The sequence below is a fragment of the Pleurodeles waltl genome, chromosome 1_2 (genome assembly GCF_031143425.1).
Source record: "Pleurodeles waltl isolate 20211129_DDA chromosome 1_2, aPleWal1.hap1.20221129, whole genome shotgun sequence".
Classification (NCBI taxonomy): domain Eukaryota; kingdom Metazoa; phylum Chordata; class Amphibia; order Caudata; family Salamandridae; genus Pleurodeles; species Pleurodeles waltl.
In genome coordinates this window covers 842,323,476-842,341,381 of record NC_090437.1, presented here as the reverse complement: position 1 = coordinate 842,341,381, position 17,906 = coordinate 842,323,476, and the positions used below count along the sequence as shown (strand labels likewise).

Here is a 17,906-nt window from a genome sequence, read left to right as displayed (position 1 = left end):
GCCCCGGAGGCGTTGCGTCGATCAGCGTCGGTGTGCAGCGTTTTTCTCGCCGTGGAACAAGCTGTGCATCGAAATTTTCGGCGCACGAAGAGTCCAAATGAAAAAGAGAAGTCTTTTTGGTCCTGAGACTTCAGGGAACAGGAGGCAAGCACTATCCAATCCCTTGGAGAGCACTTTTACAGCCAGACAAGAGTTCAGCAAGGCAGCAGGCCAACAGCAAGGCAGCAGTCCTTTGGAGAAAGCAGACAGGTGAGTCCTTTGAGCAGCCAGGCAGTTCTTCTTGGCAGGATGTAGTTTCTGGTTCAGGTTTCTTCTCCAGCAAGTGTCAGATGAGGTAGGGCAGAGGCCCTGTTTTATACTAAAATGTGCCTTTGAAGTGGGGGTGACTTCAAAGAGTGGTTAAGAAATGCACCAGGTCCCCTTTCTGTTCAATCCTGTCTGCCAGTGTCCCAGTAGGGGGTGTGGCAGTCCTTTGTGTGAGGGCAGGCCCTCCACCCTCCCAGCCCAGTAAGACCCATTCAAAATGCAGATGTATGCAAGTGAGGCTGAGTACCCTGTGTTTGGGGTGTGTCTGAGTGAATGCACAAGGAGCTGTCAACTAAACCTAGCCAGACGTGGATTGAAAGGCACAGAAAGATTTAAGTGCAAAGAAATGCTCACTTTCTAAAAGTGGCATTTCTAGAATAGTAATATTAAATCCGACTTCACCAGTCAGCAGGATTTTGTATTACCATTCTGGCCATACTAAATATGACCTTCCTGCTCCTTTCAGATCAGCAGCTGCCACTTCAAACAATGTATGAGAGCAGCCTCAATGTTAGCCTATGAAGGGAGCAGGCCTCACAGTAGTATAAAAACGAATTTAGGAGTTTTACACTACCAGGACATATAACTACACAGGTACATGTCCTGCCTTTTACCCACACAGCACCCTGCTCTAGGGCTTACCTAGGGCACACATTAGGGGTGACTTATATGTAGAAAAAGGGGAGTTCTAGGCTTGGCAAGTACTTTTAAATGCCAAGTCGAAGTGGCAGTGGAACTGCACACAGAGGCTTGCAATGGCAGGCCTGAGACAAAGTTAAGGGGCTACTGAAGTGGGTGGCACAGCCAGTGCTGCAGGCCCACTAGTAGCATTTAATCTACAGGCCCTAGGCACATGCACTCTACTAGGGACCTATAAGTAAATGAAATAGCCAATCATGGATAAACCAATCAATAGTTCAATTTACACAGAGAGCATATGCACTTTAGCACTGGTAGCAGTGGTAAAGTGCCCAGAGGTCAAAAGCCAACAACAACAGGTCAGAAAAAATAGGAGGAAGGAGGCAAAAAGTTTGGGGATGACCCTGTCAAAAAGCCAGGTCCAACAGTTTGCCTTCTTTTTTTCCAAGTGGTGCACTGGTGCAAGAGACAGGATGGGGGCATATGTTCTGGTGAACACTGCGCGTTGCATGTCACATACGGTGAATTTTAGGGCTTTATTGGGTTTGTTTTCACTGAACTATAACAAACCTTTAGCTATGTGTTTTCCAGTGCCTTTCATAGTTTTAGTTTGATCTAGTGCACTCCTCTGAAATTTACCCATTCTCTGCTGTTCATGACCTTTGGTTGTGCATAGTTAGGGTTGGTGGCAGGGTGAACAACCCCTGGTATGCTCGGCCTTCGGCTGTAAGCAGTGTGGATAGCCACAGGGCCAGGTATTTGTACAGGTTTTGTACCCTTGCTCTGCTGGCGGTCAATTCCAGTAATGCAAAGCTTTTGGTAGTGCTCAGTAGGTGTCTGGCCACAGGCTCAGGACTTTTTTACACTTTTCTTCAACTCTGTCCCACCTGCTATCTGATGTGCATGAAAACGGGTATTGGTGTACTGGGCTTATTTTGCTGTTTGCTAAATATCACAAAGGTTAGACAAAAAGCACCAACGACATTAGTGAATTAAACTTATAGAGCTTTTCCTATTTCTCTTTGCCCCTACTTGATAATGCACTCAAAACCTGACATACCAAGTGAAAGCTAAACGTTCTACATATCTGCCAAATTTCTTGCAGATTCATCGAACACTGGCAAAATTATTAGCAAATGGAAATTTTATTTGCTTCTCTCCTTAACTTTGTCCCCCTTGAAGAACTGTCAGAAACAGAATACACACTCTTCCAAAAATCTGCAAAATATTGCCCAGATTTTCAACACACAGCGAAAGATATTAGGAAAATAACACTTTCATAGCCCCCACTTTTTCAAGTGGCCACTGTGATGAGCTCCAAATATTTTAAAATAACAGCAGTACGTTAAACCTGCTAAAAGTCTACTAAATTTCATTCATATTCATTAAAAACTGCAAAAGATGAAAGCGAATCAGTAATTGACTTTTCTGCTGTCAGGATATTTAAAATGTAAAGTTCTAAATTCGTCATGCATCTATTCCCCTTTTTTTGCTGAAGCAACGACCAAACGTTCCTGTTGGAACTATCATAGGAAAATAGAAGTTTTTAACCACAACCTCTCTTAAAAAAACATTTCTGCTGTACAGAACTGCATGAAAACTGGCATGCATGCTGGACCATCGCTGTTATATATACAAAGGGAGTGCCAAATATGGTGTAGATCTGGGCTATCCAACCTTATCTGTAATAAAAGCTACTTATGTGAAATGAAACTCATCCAGAAGTACTCATAATATCAGATTTTTAATAGTGACCACATCAGTCAAGAAGAAGGAAGGTGTCGACCACCACAGGATCCGCCTTTACCACATACACACAGATTCCAGTAAGCAGTCCACTTCCAAAAGCAGTGGACACACTCACAGGAAGGAGTAAAAAACAGCAGTTATTAGCAGAAACTGAACTAGGCATTTTAGCCTTCATGGCCTTGATAACAGTGACGGCATCACTAACGTGCCAAACAAGGTGACACCCATCAGGAAGGCTACCTTTCAGGAACAGAATTGCAGAGGGCATGACTGCACAGGCGCAAACAATGGCCCCATAAGTCTAGTAAGGACTATGTTGAGGTTCCACAATGGGGCAAGCAGTACTCTGGGGAGCATGGCAGTTTTAGTACCTCCATAAAGGCTTGTGAACAAGGACATGTATTGTCTGTTTTGCATGTAAGTTACTCATTAAAAATGTTATATAACATCGAATGAGTGATGTAATACATAAGGTGAAAAGCAGTGAATGGCAGGGGCTCGAGTTATAGCTACCTCAGTTACCTATAACTTGAATTTCAATGTTTTTTTTCTAGTTTGAAATATTATGTTTTATCAGACATTATCAACTAACTATGAAGTCACTTTAACCATTTTTTCAGTGAACTTATAGGGCATTTTTTAACGTACAGTAACAATATAAAGGAGAATCATTTTAAATACTGCAGACCTACTGGCGTTGTCCAAGAGCCAAGAAACCAAACTATGAAAGGAATGCCTAATGGCTTTATCTGGGAGCTTGCCACTCAACAAATATAAAGCAGACCAATTGGATTTGTCAATAAATCACCACAATACATTTTCAATAATTATAATCCAATGTAGTTCGAGGTGTACACCTGGCAATCCATAATAAAAAGTATTGTCAAAAAAGAGCAAGTTACTTACCTTCGGTAACGCTTTTTCTGGTGGATACATTAGCTACCTGTGGATTCCTCACCTAATGAATTCTCCCCATGCGTAGCATTCAACGGAAACTTCTCTCTAGCTCTGCACGTCGGCGAGGACGTCACATTTGCCCGACTCCACGCGGCTCCGTGTGACGTCATTGTGGCAATAAGAGGTCCTCGCCAGCGTGCTGACGTCAGTTTACGCCATATTTGACGTGCCTTTGAAACATATAGAGAACATTGACAATCTACACCCTTTAAGATTAACAAGAATAAACTTTATAGAGAATCTTCATATAAAAACGTTTGCACAACTCTTTTAAAAAAAGGAGCATACCATCATGAACAGTTTGCAAACTTGAAAATAACCTGAATAACAACTATAAACAAGTATACATATATAGAAACATTGAAATTAAAGCACTGAAGTGCACACCCAAGGAGATCCTGGCATGACCAGACAGACAACGGGGAGGTGGGAGGGACCGTGAGGGATCCACAGGTAGCTAATGTATCCACCAGAAAAAGCGTCACCGAAGGTAAGTAACCCCTGCAGCACGGACCGCGCAAAATGGCCATCCCTCCACACCTCCGCATCCAGACAATAATGCTTCACAAAGGTGTGGAGGGAAGACCAAGTCGCGGCCTTACAGATGTCCGCCACCGGAACACCTCTGGCCAAAGCCGATGAAGTCCTGGTGGAATGGGCTTTGATCCCCTCAGGAGGATCCTTCTTCGCCAATGAGTAACATATTTTTATACAAAGAACGACCCATCTGGAGAGCGTTCTCTTGTGGACGGCCTTCCCCTTCATCTTCCCCACGTATCCGATAAAGAGTTGTTCATTCAACTGGAACTCTCTCGTCCTGTCGATATAAAAGCTGAGAGCCCTCCTAGGGTCCAGACGATGGAGACTTTCCTCCTCCTTAGATGGGTGTGGAGGAGGGTAGAACGACGAGAGAGTTATAGACTGTCCCAAGTGAAACGGGGACATCACCTTGGGGAGGAAAGCCGCCCTGGTCATCAAAACCACCTTGTCCTTATGAAAAGTTATGAAAGGCGGGTGAACAGAGAGGGCCTGCAATTCACTAACAAGTCTAGCTGATGTAATGGCTGTCAAAAAAGTTGTGAAAAACAAATACCTCAAGCGGCATGAATCAAGTGGCTCAAAGGGGGAGCCCATCAAAAAAGTCAACACTAAATTCAGGTCCCACTGTGGCATAATAAAAGGCGTGGGCGGAAATCTATTAGCAAGCCCCCTCAAAAATCGTAAAACCAAAGGAGATTTGAATAAAGAGGGTTGATCTGGAAAATATAAAAAAGCCAAAAGGGCCTAAAGATAGCCTTTAACAGTGGCCACATCACAACCACGCTGAGCCAGCGAAAATGCAAATAATAAAATATCAGAAAGATGGGCACTTAAGGGATCAATTTTATTCTCTCCTCACCAACGAACGAAATTAGCCCACCTACACGCATAGACCGACTTGGTGGAGTATCGCCTGGCCGATAAAAGAACGTCCACCACCTCTGGTGGGAGAGAAAAGGAACTCAGGTTGCCCCGCTCAATCTCCAGGCATGTAGGTGCAGGCTCTGGAGGTGGGGGTGTAGAACCTGCCCCTACAACTGCGATAGAAGGACTGCCCTGAGAGGGAGACGGAGCGGAGGGCACAGTGAGAGTCGGAGTAGGTCTGTATACCACACCCTTCGTGGCCAATCCAGAGCTATTAGAATGACTTGGGCCCGGTCTTGGCGAATCTTCCTCAAAACCCGAGGAATCAAGGGTATGGGAGGAAACGCGTAAAGCAACTGGTCGCACCAGGACATCTGAAACGAGTCCCCCAACGCTCCTTGCATCGGATACTGAAGGCTGCAGAATGACGGACAGTGCGCACTCTCCCGAGTGGCAAACAGGTCTATTCGGGGAAAACCCCACATCCGAAAGATGTAAAGGACCAGATCCGGATGGAGACGCCACTCATGGTCGTCCGAGAAGAAGCGACTGAGTCTGTCCGCTCGTACGTTTTGGACCCCGGCTAAATGGTTTGCCACTACGCAAAGCCGATGGTCCCGAGCCCAGGACCAGAGTCGTAGAGCCTCTCTGCAAAGAAGGTACGACCCTACACCCCCCTGTTTGTTGATATACCACATTGCGGTCGTGTTGTCCGAAAGGATCTGAACTGACTGACCGGCGAAGGGACGGAAGGAAGGCCTTGAGGGCCAAACGAATCGCCCGCAGTTCCAGCAGATTGATATGAAACCTCTGCTCTACTGGAGACCAACGACCCTTGATCTCCAGATCCTCCAGATGAGCTCCCTACCCTAAGGTGGAGGCATCCGTTATCACCGTGGTCACCGGAGTTGGCAGCGAAAACGGCTTCCCTTGAGAAAGGTTGCCTTCCGCAGCCCACCATCGAAGATCCGCTGCAGTGTCTCTGGAGATCTTTATCAACTCCCCGAGATCTCCTCTGTGCTGAAACCACTGCCTGCGGAGGCACCACTGAAGAGCCCTCATGTGCCAGCGTGCATGAGCGACCAACAGAATGCAAGAAGCGAACAGACTGAGCAGACGAAGGACCTTGAGGACTGGAATTACCGCTCCGTCTTGAAACATCGGAACCAACGCCTGAATATCCTGAATCCGCTGTGGCGGAGGAAAGACCCGATTCAATGTCGTATCCAGTACTGCCCCTATGAACAGGAGGCGTTGAGAGGGCTCTAGGTGAGACTTGGGCACATTTATTGAAAAACCCAGACTGAACAACAACTGAGTCGTCAGCTGCAGATGACGCAATACAAGCCCCGGAGACTCGGCTTTGATCAACCAATCGTCCAGGTAAGGGAATACTGCTACTCCCTCCCTCCAGAGGTGTGCTGCAACAACCGCCATCACCTTCGTGAAGACCCGTGGTGCGGAAGTAAGACCAAAAGGAAAGGAAAGACAGCAAACTGATAGTGCTGCAACACTACCACAAACCGGAGATACTTACAGTGGGACTTGAGAATGTGAAAATAAGCATCCTGCAAGTCGACCAACACCATCCAGTCCTCTTTGTTCAATGCCAAAAGCACCTGTGCCAGAGTCAGCATTGTGAATTTCTCCTGCGTGAGGAACCAATTCAAAACCCTCAGGTCCAAAATAGGTCTCAGACGACCATCCTTTTTGGGGATCAGAAAGTACCTGGAATAACACCCATAACCCCTTTCTTGCTCCGGAACCAAATCCACTGCGCCCTTCAACAATAGGGAGAGAACCTCCTGTTCTAGCAACAGGAGATGATCTTCTGAACAAAAGGAAGGACGGGGAGGGAAGGGAGGAGGAATCTCCCGAAAGGGGAGGGCGTAACCTCTTCTTACCACAATGATGGCCCAGGAATCTGTTGTTATGGACTCCCATATGGGAAGAGAAAGCCTCCCCCCTACCGGAGAGACATGAGAGACAATGGCAAGAGGACTAGGGCTGCTTTTCTTGAGGTAACCCTCCAGAGGAAGAGGAAGGGTGCTGCTGTTGGGTGTCCCCTCTTGTGCGGACTCTACCCCGCCCCCTGAACGATCGATAAGGGAGGCTGGAAGACTGCTGCCCCAGCTGTTGTGACCTCCCACGAAAGGAAGCCCCTCTACCAAAAACTCGCAGACGCCTGAACAACCGAAACGGGGTGGAAGCAGCCTGCAGAACCAACGACCTAGCAGTGGCCCTACATTCCTTAAAGCGCTCAAGCGCAGAGTCCGCTTTCGAACCGAATAGTTTTGCCCCATCAAAAGGCAGATCCAATAGTGTGGCCTGGACGTCAGATGAAAAACCAGAAGTGCGTAACCACGCATGCCGCCTGGTGGCAACGGAAGTCCCCATGGCTCTTGCAACAGAGTCCGTGGTATCCAGCCCTGACTGAATAACTTGCGTAGCCGCCGCCTAAGCGGCCGAAAGAAGACTACGCAAGTCCTGGGGCATGTCCGGAAGCACAGTCTTTGTCGCATCCATTATATCATGGATATATCTGCCAAGAATACAAGTTGCATAGGCAGACTTTAGAGCCATGCTGCATGATGAAAACACCTTCTTGGCCGATTGGTCTATCCGTTTGGATTCCCGGTCCGATGGAACTCCCGGGAACGAGCCAGGGGCCGATCTCGATGAGCAGGATGCCTGCACAACCAGGCTCTCTGGTGAAGGGTGTTTGGACAAAAACTCCGGGTCCCCAGGCGCAGAACTATAACGCCTGGCCACTGACCTACTAACAGCCGAAGAGGTGACAGGCTTATTCCAAACCTCCTCGATTGGTTCCATCAGAGCCTCATTAAATGGCAGAAGAGGATCCGCCATGGCTGTCCCAGGGTGCAAAACTTCAGTCAACAGGTTGGTCTTAACCTGTGCTGTTGGTAAGGGAAGTTCCAGAAATGCTGCAGCTTTCCTAATCACTGAATGGTAAGTGACTGCCTCCTCCGTATATTCTCCTGAGGAGGCCAGATCATATTCTGGAGAAGTGTCCAGACCACTTGCAGTGTCCAGTCCTGGGAAGTCACCTTGGGGATCAGTGATCTCCCCCTCCTCAAGGAATTGCTGTTGATATATCCCTCTCTTCTAGCAACCTAAGGGCCTTCCGCCGAGACCTCAACTTAGCCTCGAGCCCTGGCGTCGACATGGAACGTAACAATGTTGGTGAATGGTGCCGGGAAGGCGTCATGATAGGATCTCCGGATCCACCCGATGCCGCAGATGGATCCATGGACAAGGCTCCTGCCTCCGACGCTGCCATCCGACCTCTAGGCTCCATCACCTCCGACACTGGCGTCGAAGGTCTCTCCCTCGACGTCGAGGGCTGCGCTGCCGGCATAGGTGCTTGACCGGAGTCACCAGCCAAACAAAACGGCATCGGCTTATATGGAGCCGGAACGCCAAGACTGAATGCCAGGGGACCAATGGGGCCAGCCGGCAGACCACCGCCCGGAGCCATATTTTGGAATATGGCAAACATGGCATTAAGAAATGCCGCCGAACCTGAAGGATAACCTTGCGAAGCCGGCACCGGGCTGGACTCTTCAGCGCGTGGATGCACTGGCGAAGCCAGATGACTCTGAGGCTCCACGACCTCATAGACTGACGGCGGCGGGGACGTTTGCGGTGTCACAGGTTGTGGGGACACAGTCTGACTCACTTCCCAAGACTTGCGGCGCCGTGACGATGGAGACCTCGACTCTGACCGACTTCTGGACTGACGTCGGGAATCACGATGACGCCGCTTCTTGTGAGATGACTTTCCTGAAGAGGACCCATGGTGCCTCTTACTCTCCTTCTTGGACCTAGCCAAAAATAGCTTTGCCTCACGCTCCTTCAACGCCTTCAGATTAATCTTCTGGCAGGAGTCGCATTCCTGGACGTCGTGATCCGAACTGAGGCACCAAAGGCAATCCTTGTGAGGGTCAGTCACCGACATCCGACCTCCACACTCCCTGCCGGGCTTGAAACCGGATTTCTTTGGAGCCAACATCGAAGAAAAACACAATGCATCCCTTCCGAAGAACTAACGATACAGGTAACAGAAAAGTAACCATTATCAAAGGCACGGAAAAAAGGGAACTGACGTCAGCACGCTGGCGAGGACCTCTTATTGCCACGATGACGTCACACGGAGCCGCGTGGAGTCGGGCAATTGTGACGTCCTCGCCGACGTGTAGAGCTAGAGAGAAGTTTCCATTGAACGCTACGCATGGGGAGAATTCATTAGGTGAGGAATTCACAGGTAGTTGTATCCATCAGAATATTTAAAATAAAGAATTGTAATTGAAACAAACACAAGCGTCTTTGAGTCTTTCGTTACATTCTTTAGGCCACAAAATGCAACTATAGGACCTGCCACAAGAGGTCCCTGCACTCAAGCTGAACAGCATAAGGGTCCAGGTATAAGTTCTTCAAAAAAACACGGTAAGCTCTCTTGGGGTCATGAATTCAGTGACTCAGGAGACCTACTCTGAGTTATTTAAAATGTTGTCATGAGTGCTGCTGCTTTCCCTGCAGCCCTATTCAACATTTATAAAAATGGGTGGTGATACCTCTTGGGGAACCACAAGAAAAAAAAAATATTTAAAGCCCTCGCAGGGCATTATGGGATGCTCCTGTCAGGAGCAGTGAATTTGAAATGAGAGGCAAGTCGATTTATTTCATGTTCTGCTTTGGCTGTTTTTTTTTTAATGTTCATTTCTGGGTGACCCAGTCCCACCTATTGAAGCTTGCGGGGAAAAGCCAACGGCCCAAGGCCTCTGTGGTTCCACGACTCCCTAGTCCGCACCAATGGGAGTCAGCCCTAATTTCCTGTTTTTGAGGTGCTTCAAGCCCACCTTTGGCACCCACAACTAACAGGGGAGGCCCAAGACCCATGCAACCCCACTGGCTCCTCAGCCAGCACCAGTTATGGGTGCCGGCAACACTTAATTTTGCTCCCGCCATGAGAGCAGCCTTAACTTCCCAGGTAGCACATTCACTGTTCCCTCCTAGCGCTCTTGCTGTGATGTAAACAGAACTTTACTCAAGGAAGTGCCTTAACTTAGTTTGAAAAAATAGCATTTAAAAAGTGTTCCACTTTGGGCATGAAAAGATTGCAGTTAAGAGAGAACAGGACAATTAATTTGTGGATCCTCCTCACATTCGCAAATCTACAGAAGATTTGTGAATCCGATTTAAAAAACAAAAGCAACCAACTGGAGTAGAGAGCCTTTTTCCTATCTTCTGAAGTAGATTTGCAAATCAGCTGCAGATTCACAAACTTGCCCTGTTCTGATTCGCTGATTATCACAGATACATTTCTGTTGCAGCTTTCACTAGCCAAACAGTGCAGAAAACATTGTATTTGGAAAAAGAAAAAAAAGTAAGAGGGCGAGGAGATCCAACTCTGACCCCAGAGCCTGTGTAGGGTTGCCCCAGAAGGACTGCTTTGTGCAATAAAATAGTTATCAAAAAATGATGCTGGATTCACAAATTTGGAACATCCTTGGGTTCAGCAGACACACCCGGCCTGAGATTCACAAATCCTGTGAACAAATGGGGAAAAAGTATTCAGCGCACTACTGCTTGTCTTAACCAAAGGCCACATATGGGTATTAGTTGGACACAAGGCCTGGCCAGGCAATGCAGCCAACCCCAGTAGCCCATGGCCAAAAAGAGAGATTTGGATACATTGCCTTGCCAGAGATTATGTACGGTAACAAACTCTGTGATGAGGGCCGAAGGCTGTGTGCAGTAAAGGGATGGCCATCAATGGAGTGCTGGGCACAGGGAGGCTGATTGTTTTGGCTGCACAAGGAGGACTGGGTGCAGAGTCTGACATGGCCAAAGGCTGCTGCCAGATGCTATGGTCAACTCCTCAGATGGCTGGCCACCCAGTGGCATAACAAAGACCCCCACAGCCCCTGTGGTGCAGGACGACCCAAGCTAAAGGGGGCCCCCTCAGCACAGCACCTGGCCTGAGAGCTCCTGAGTGAATCTGGAGCGGGCCTCCATGTTCTTTGCAGGGGGTCCCCCTCAAGTTTCATTACGCCACTATGGGTGCAGGGCATGAATGGAGCCACAGCACAGTGACCAGCCACATTCTGTGCACCATTAAAGACAGTGTGCAGTGGGGGTTTGGCTGCCCTGGGAGGGTTGGGAGACCACAATCTTGGAAGTGGTATATAACTAAAACACCTCACAAATTAACTGAAAAATGTAAAGGTTAACATTAAATAATAGGTGACTTTGGTTATTACACCCTATAGCATGATTAAATTCACTGAAAGAACCACAGTATAAGTGCAGCTCTGGTCATGAATTAAAACTAAACCACAACTGAAAGGTGCAAGTTTTGGTTAGGAGAACAAACAATACCCCACATAAAAGCAATGCCCAACTCAGACACGGAAGGCCGTGCAAGGAGGAGGGTTGTTAATCAAGCACTAGATTAAAAAAAAGGTCAAATTCACTGGAAAAAATCAGGTTATGGTTCAACGCTCTAGTTCAAACCGTCTGAACACAGCAGCCCCAATCCAAATAAAGGATTCCAATTTTTTCTGAAAATTTCACAAAGCTTACACTAGTAACTGCACAATGGAAAAAGGAAACGGGTGCTATATTACTACTTGACAAGTGACTTGATTTGCAAAAAATCTATAATTTATTTAGTTGTCTGTATTATTTTTAATTTTCGAAGGACCTAGGCATCTTAGTGGACTTTTTATGAGTAAAAGGTTCAATCTACTCCTGCAACAAATGTGCATTCCTGACTGTAAGAATTAATTATGATCTGTCATGTGGGAGCCCACATCACACGTCTCACGTTTAAATTCAACTGTTTAAGAACCGGCTTTAGGAGTTTTGTGGCAAAAGGATTAGGACTTTGAGTAGTATTGAAGATTTTGTTTTGTTTTTGAATAATTTTACAATTATTATGAAACGGCTCATGAAACAGAACTGTCTCTCAGCTCGGTACTGGCAAAGCAGACACCAATGCCGCGCAGCGCATGACAATGAAAAACACATCTCTGCCCATTACTCACATTTTTTCTTTGGAGTTGAATTTAATACATGTAAAGCATGGAATCCTGTTTTCTTCAGTTTAAAATTGTCTATCGGTGTTGTTCTTGAAACATTCCACACACGTAGAACACCAACCTGAGAATCTGTAAAATGTTTTTAAAAAAGTGGTCATTATCTGCTTAGAGAATGAGAATTTAGGGTATGGTCAACAAGTATCATTATGCACACCTTTATATAATTGTATGGCCATCAAAATAACCCGTTGCTTAAGTTAAGGCTTCTGTAGGAAGTGGACAAACTAGAGCACGTAAGCCATTACTGGACATATATAACTTTATATCAGTTTCAAGCGAGGGCCAACACAGTTGGAAATAAAGAAACAATCATACTTATGGATAATATTTACGGGTAGCCAGGGGTAGCAGCTGCCCTTGGGTACCCGGTATCCTGCCCTGGTCTCAGGGGTCATGAACGCAGTGTGAGAGCGTCTTGCCTTATTTGGTCTCTGATAATTTATTATAAGGGGACGCGTTAGAGGTTTGATGGACCTTTTGACTATGTTTAGAGTGATTCTACCATGGATCATAACTCCATTCGGCAATACAGCCACTCATTCAGTTTAGCATCATTAATATTTTGTTGTCAATAACTTTTCCCACCATGACCAATGTGGCCATGAATAACCACACATTATTATATAATTAGAAGTTTATTTCCCTATATTAAGAATGCTAATATCAAGTAGATTAGTCTCAAAACCAAATGATAAGCGTATACAAACAACACAGGGTGACAAAAGCATCAAAAGAATCTCAATTTAACTAGTGCATTGATATTTAGACACTCAAGAGTTACAGTACAAATTAGTAGCATCACTAACTGAACCACAGAGTTAGCATACATCTAGATTCAACAGGTGAACAAAATCAATTCTTAGTTAAGGACATTAGTAAGCAAGTGACACTCTACCTAACCCTCAAATTCGAATGGCATGTTTGGACTACATGCGAAAGAAATTTAGTCAAAAGTTAATCTGGAAAAAATCTAACTAGAGCTCTATCAAAATAGCGGTTGGTACCCAGAAGAAATTACCAATAATCTGTAGCAGGAACAATAGCATTTAATTTTACCTCTCCTCAATGGGTCAGCAAGCTGCGATTTCTCCCTATCAGTTGGACATCCGTCTGGTCAACGTCAGCAATGAGACAGTAAAAGGAAATGGCTTAGCCATGATTGGGCTCTGAGTTAACTGAACCAAAAAGGGCATCAAGCTAAAGAATCGCATTAACACTATTTCTCCATGAGGATGGTTATCAAGCTCGGAAATTAGCATTAACTCAATTACTCTATGAGGATGGTTAAGGCACAAAAAGACATTTGGAACTGAGGTGCTCCATGAACGGGACTTGGACAAGAGTAAAGGAGAAAGTGGAATGACATGGCATGCCCACCAACTCTGCAAGGTATGGTCTGGATATACTATTTTCCCTAAAGCAGTTTCTCACACTGTCACTGGTCAGGAAAACATACGTTTGCAATAGGACCAATAGTGTTTAAACCTAGATCTAAAACATAATTAAACAGTCTTTCACACATTGAGGATAGGCTCCTCTTCTCTCGTTCTCATCGTCAGCTTCGTCAGGTAACTTCTTTGTTGAAGTCCTAGATGTAATCAGTGCGTCCATTGTTAGCTCTTGGGAACATCTCTTTCTCACAAATCAAATCTACAAAGTAGTAATTTCTAATGCAGAAAAATTCAATAGGCAGTTATCATGGGAAAGTTTAAGACATTTACAAATCACTTGGTCAGTGCAGTGTGAACAGTGGCTAACAGTAATTCTCTTCTTACAAAAACATCTTACAACAGTTATTAATGTCAGGAAACTTAACACGAGTCTTGGTCGACTAGGCCCAAAACCCCTTTAGTTAATCAAGGCTCAAATATTCTCAGCAATACATAATAATAATACGTTCTTATGACCCACTAATACATTTTGTTCTACATGTGCACATTAGCTAAACCTTAAGTACAAATTCTTCATTAATTGTTAGACACATTATGATGGTCATTCAAGTGGGCACACTCTCCCAAGCACATTATTATCTACATGTTAGCCTAATCCATGTACATTTTTAACTGTTAATCAATACAAATTTACTAGCAATTAAATCAGCTTTCACAGCAGTACTAAGATTTGGAAAGAAATTAGGTTTTAACAGCCTGAGTGACTTTCTGTAGCTAGCACTCGTTGTCCTTCCTGTTGAGCGGTAATGGTGGGGCAAGGAGTTGATCCCTTCTCATTTTTATCAATGGTCAAAGGTGCATGAAGTCACTTGCACTACCCATGATTAGACAACCATGATCATATTGCCCTTGATGGGAAAACCTGTAATTTTAAATTTGATTTCACAATAAGTTAGGATTTTAAATTACAATTCCAGAGACACAAAAAAAGAACTGATTACCTGTTCCTATTTGGAAATTATATTTCTAAAATGTAATAATTTAACTCTAATGTTATCCTACAGGAGAGGCACGCCTTGCAGTAATGAAGAATTAATTTAAGAGGCTAGGCTGCAGGCCCACTAGTAGCATTTAATTTACAGGTCCTGGAGACAGGTAGTGTCACTTTACTAGGGTTGTACAAGTAAAGTAAATATGTCAAGTGGGTATAAGCCACATCTACCATGTTTTAAGGAGAGAGCACAGGCACTTTAGCACTGGTTAGCAGTGGTGCAGTGCACAGAGTCCTAAGGTCAACAAAATGAATTCAGCAAAAATGGAGGAGTGAAGGCAAAACATCTGGTGCTGACCCTGCAGAAAGGGCAAAATCCAACAAAATGTAAATGGATTGAAATGTTACATGAGCCCCCAACACACATTTTACATGTTTTTATATATTGGATTTACAGTTATAATAAAAGAATGTTAAGCTCCAACATTTGTATTGTGCTAATTACAACTCAAACTCTAATCGGTATGCTGCTGAGGAGGCTCAGAGGTATCAATATTAGTGAGGCCAGATATGGCCTCTGTAAATGAGGCTGCATTCAATGGCCTCCTTTATCGCTGTTGATAGTTGCTGGATAGAAGGTGGCAGTAGCTTCCTTCTACCTAAAAGCGAGATTCTCCCCAGTATGTGAGCAAAGGTCATACCACCACTTACAGATTTCAGGAAAACTGCGAGTTGTTAAACCCACATCATTGATAGTTTTTCAGATAAAATTCCAAATGTTCTGCTCTGCGGCTCCAGGCACAGTTAGGGAGGATCTTTAAAATAGGTGGTCTGTGTTAGCTACACACCTCTCCATCAGTATTGTTCTCCCATTATCTGAGTAGTTGTATTTTCGCTTTCTTGAGGAGTCTACCCTTCATGAATTACCATTTTTCCAAAAAATTTAGCTGGGAGTCCAAACAGGTCCTCACTGCAAAGTCCTGTGGTTCAGAATGGCAGTGCAACAATATTTTTGGTGATTGTGATATCATCAGTATGTGTCTGGGTGCTTTTTGCAATTTGTGAATGTGTAGAAATCGCTTTCAATTATTCCGTATTTTTTAGGAAGCAAATCCTATGAAATCATAACCAGGAACATGTACAGTTAGAACATTTAATTTACCGAATTCATTTATAGTTCAGTAAAACAGACAACAGTGCACCTGGCCCCGGGCCCTTGCGCCCTTAAAGAAAAAAATAAAATAAAGGCTACATGAGGAGGAGAGGAGGAAGGGTGGGCACACCCTGACCCCCAGGCATAAGGGAGGGGTTTCCACACATTTTACAAAAAATCTATTTGTGTTGCAGAGTTTGTCAGCTCCTTCTGGTATTTGCAGATTCTGACAGGCACAGCGCTTGCGCCTCATACTCCACTGTCCGAAACTCAGAACTAGGAAACTCTAGGACTACTGCTGGGTCCTCTCCCATAGTTCACAATCTCAATATTAAGGACAATAGACCTCAGTTAACATGTGTCGAGTCAGGGGTCTTGAAAAATAGCTTACAGGGGCCATTTAAAATGAAAAATATAAACTTTATGCATTTACATGTTACAATTACAAGACACCTCAAGTGAAAGCATGAGAGGGAGTATGTGAGCTGCAAAAGGGAGAAAATGACTACTAAAACAGAGAACATTATAGATATGCACTGCACTTCTGTATAGGTGCTGCAACAAGTCAAACGTGAAAACAATCCATACTTCAAAATCTTCAGACTGTACCACTTGGAGCATAAAACGAACATATGTGTAGATAACAAGACCAAAGAATTGGGATAAAAACATTCATCCAAGAAAAAACGTTTTTTCAGGTGTTTTCCACAAGACTGATAACAAAAACAGTAAATACAAAAAAACAGTGCAAACACACAAAAAACACAATTGCTCCAAGAATAACAGAAACTGAAGAACAAAGAAAACGTTATTTTAAGAACCTCTGCCGAAACAAAAAACCAAAGAGGTTGTTTCTATTATGTTTTTGAGCCCTGCATGGCTGCCTTTGATGGATTAGGCAGAGGGCCTGGTCCGGCCAGGCTCTTTGATCATCCCCAGCTGTGCATGGCCAAAGGCTGAGAGCAGCATGGGTTGGCCACCTGGGGTGGGTTGGGTGCAGGGCCTAGCTAAAGGCCAGGTGCTGCATCCACCCCTTGCTGCACACATCAATCTAATTAATAATTTCAAAAAAGCAGGATGGAAAAGTTACTTACCTTTGGTAATGCCTTATCTAATTGCAGATTCCTTACCTTAGAATTTCCCCCAGGCGTCAGTCTTGATCTGGAGATTTTAATCTAACAGTACCCCTGCCCGCTGTTAGGTGGCATTGATTGGCTCCACGTCTGTCAGTGGCAGTGTCCGCGATGGATATGACGTCTCGGGTCCATATATAGGCGCCACCCGGGCATGCTGATGTAAGTTTTTCTCACAACTTTCCATGCCAGAAGTGCAGAGCCATAAAGAACACTGACCACTGATGCATCAGACTTAAGGCCCTGAAAGGGGAGTCCCTGTCCCTAAACATCAGTTCACAGAGCGGAAAGTATGGATGGTTCAGTAAGGAATCTGCAAATAGATATTGTCTCTACCACATAAGGCATCATCAAAGGTAAGTAACTTGTCCATCTGATACAGACATCTAGTTGCAGATTCCTTACCTTAGAATAGATACCCAAGCAATACCATCTCCGGAGGTGGGTCACCAAACTTAAGATCGTTCTAGAAAGTCCTGCAGGACCGACTGGGCAAAAAACCCATCCCTACAGACCATACTGTCCAGACAGTAATGTTTGGTAAATGTGTGCAGAGATGCCCATGTTGCCACCTGACAGATGTCAAGGACTGGAAATCTGCGTGTTAATGCAGTAGTCACAGGTGTAGCTCTAGTAGAATAAACACAAAAACGTTCAGATGGTTGCTTCTTGGACAATGCATACCAGATTGTAATGCAGAGTACAACCCATTAGGATATGGTCCACTTTTGAACTGCCTGACCTTTCTTTGCACTCATATAACCAGCAAAGAGTTGATCATTCACCCAGAACTCTTTTGTACGATCAAGGTAGAATGGCAATTATCTTTTTGGGCCCAGGCGGTGGAGTCTCTGCTCTTAGTTAGAAGGATGTGGGGGTGCATAAAAAGTAGGCAAGGTGAAGGATTGGCCTTTATGAAAGGGCATAACCACTTTTGGTAAAAAAAAAAGAAGCCCTAGTGCAAAGCACCAGTTTGTCAGGATAGATGGAAAGGTAGGGCAGCTTTGATGACAATGCATGCAGCTCACTCACCCTATGGGCAGATGTAATGGCCACAAG

At 45.0% G+C, this 17,906-nt stretch overlaps 1 protein-coding gene across 2 annotated transcripts in view; it reads right to left on the bottom strand.

Annotated features, from left to right (window-relative positions):
- The window catches only part of WDR17 (WD repeat domain 17), an 811,699-nt gene that overhangs the window by 670,384 nt on the left and 123,409 nt on the right, over positions 1 to 17,906 (bottom strand). For both annotated transcript variants that reach the window (XM_069244628.1, XM_069244620.1), the window contains exon 6: positions 12,126 to 12,248. In XM_069244628.1, the coding sequence (XP_069100729.1) occupies positions 12,126 to 12,248 (123 nt within the window). The remainder of the gene's footprint in view (positions 1 to 12,125; positions 12,249 to 17,906) is intronic.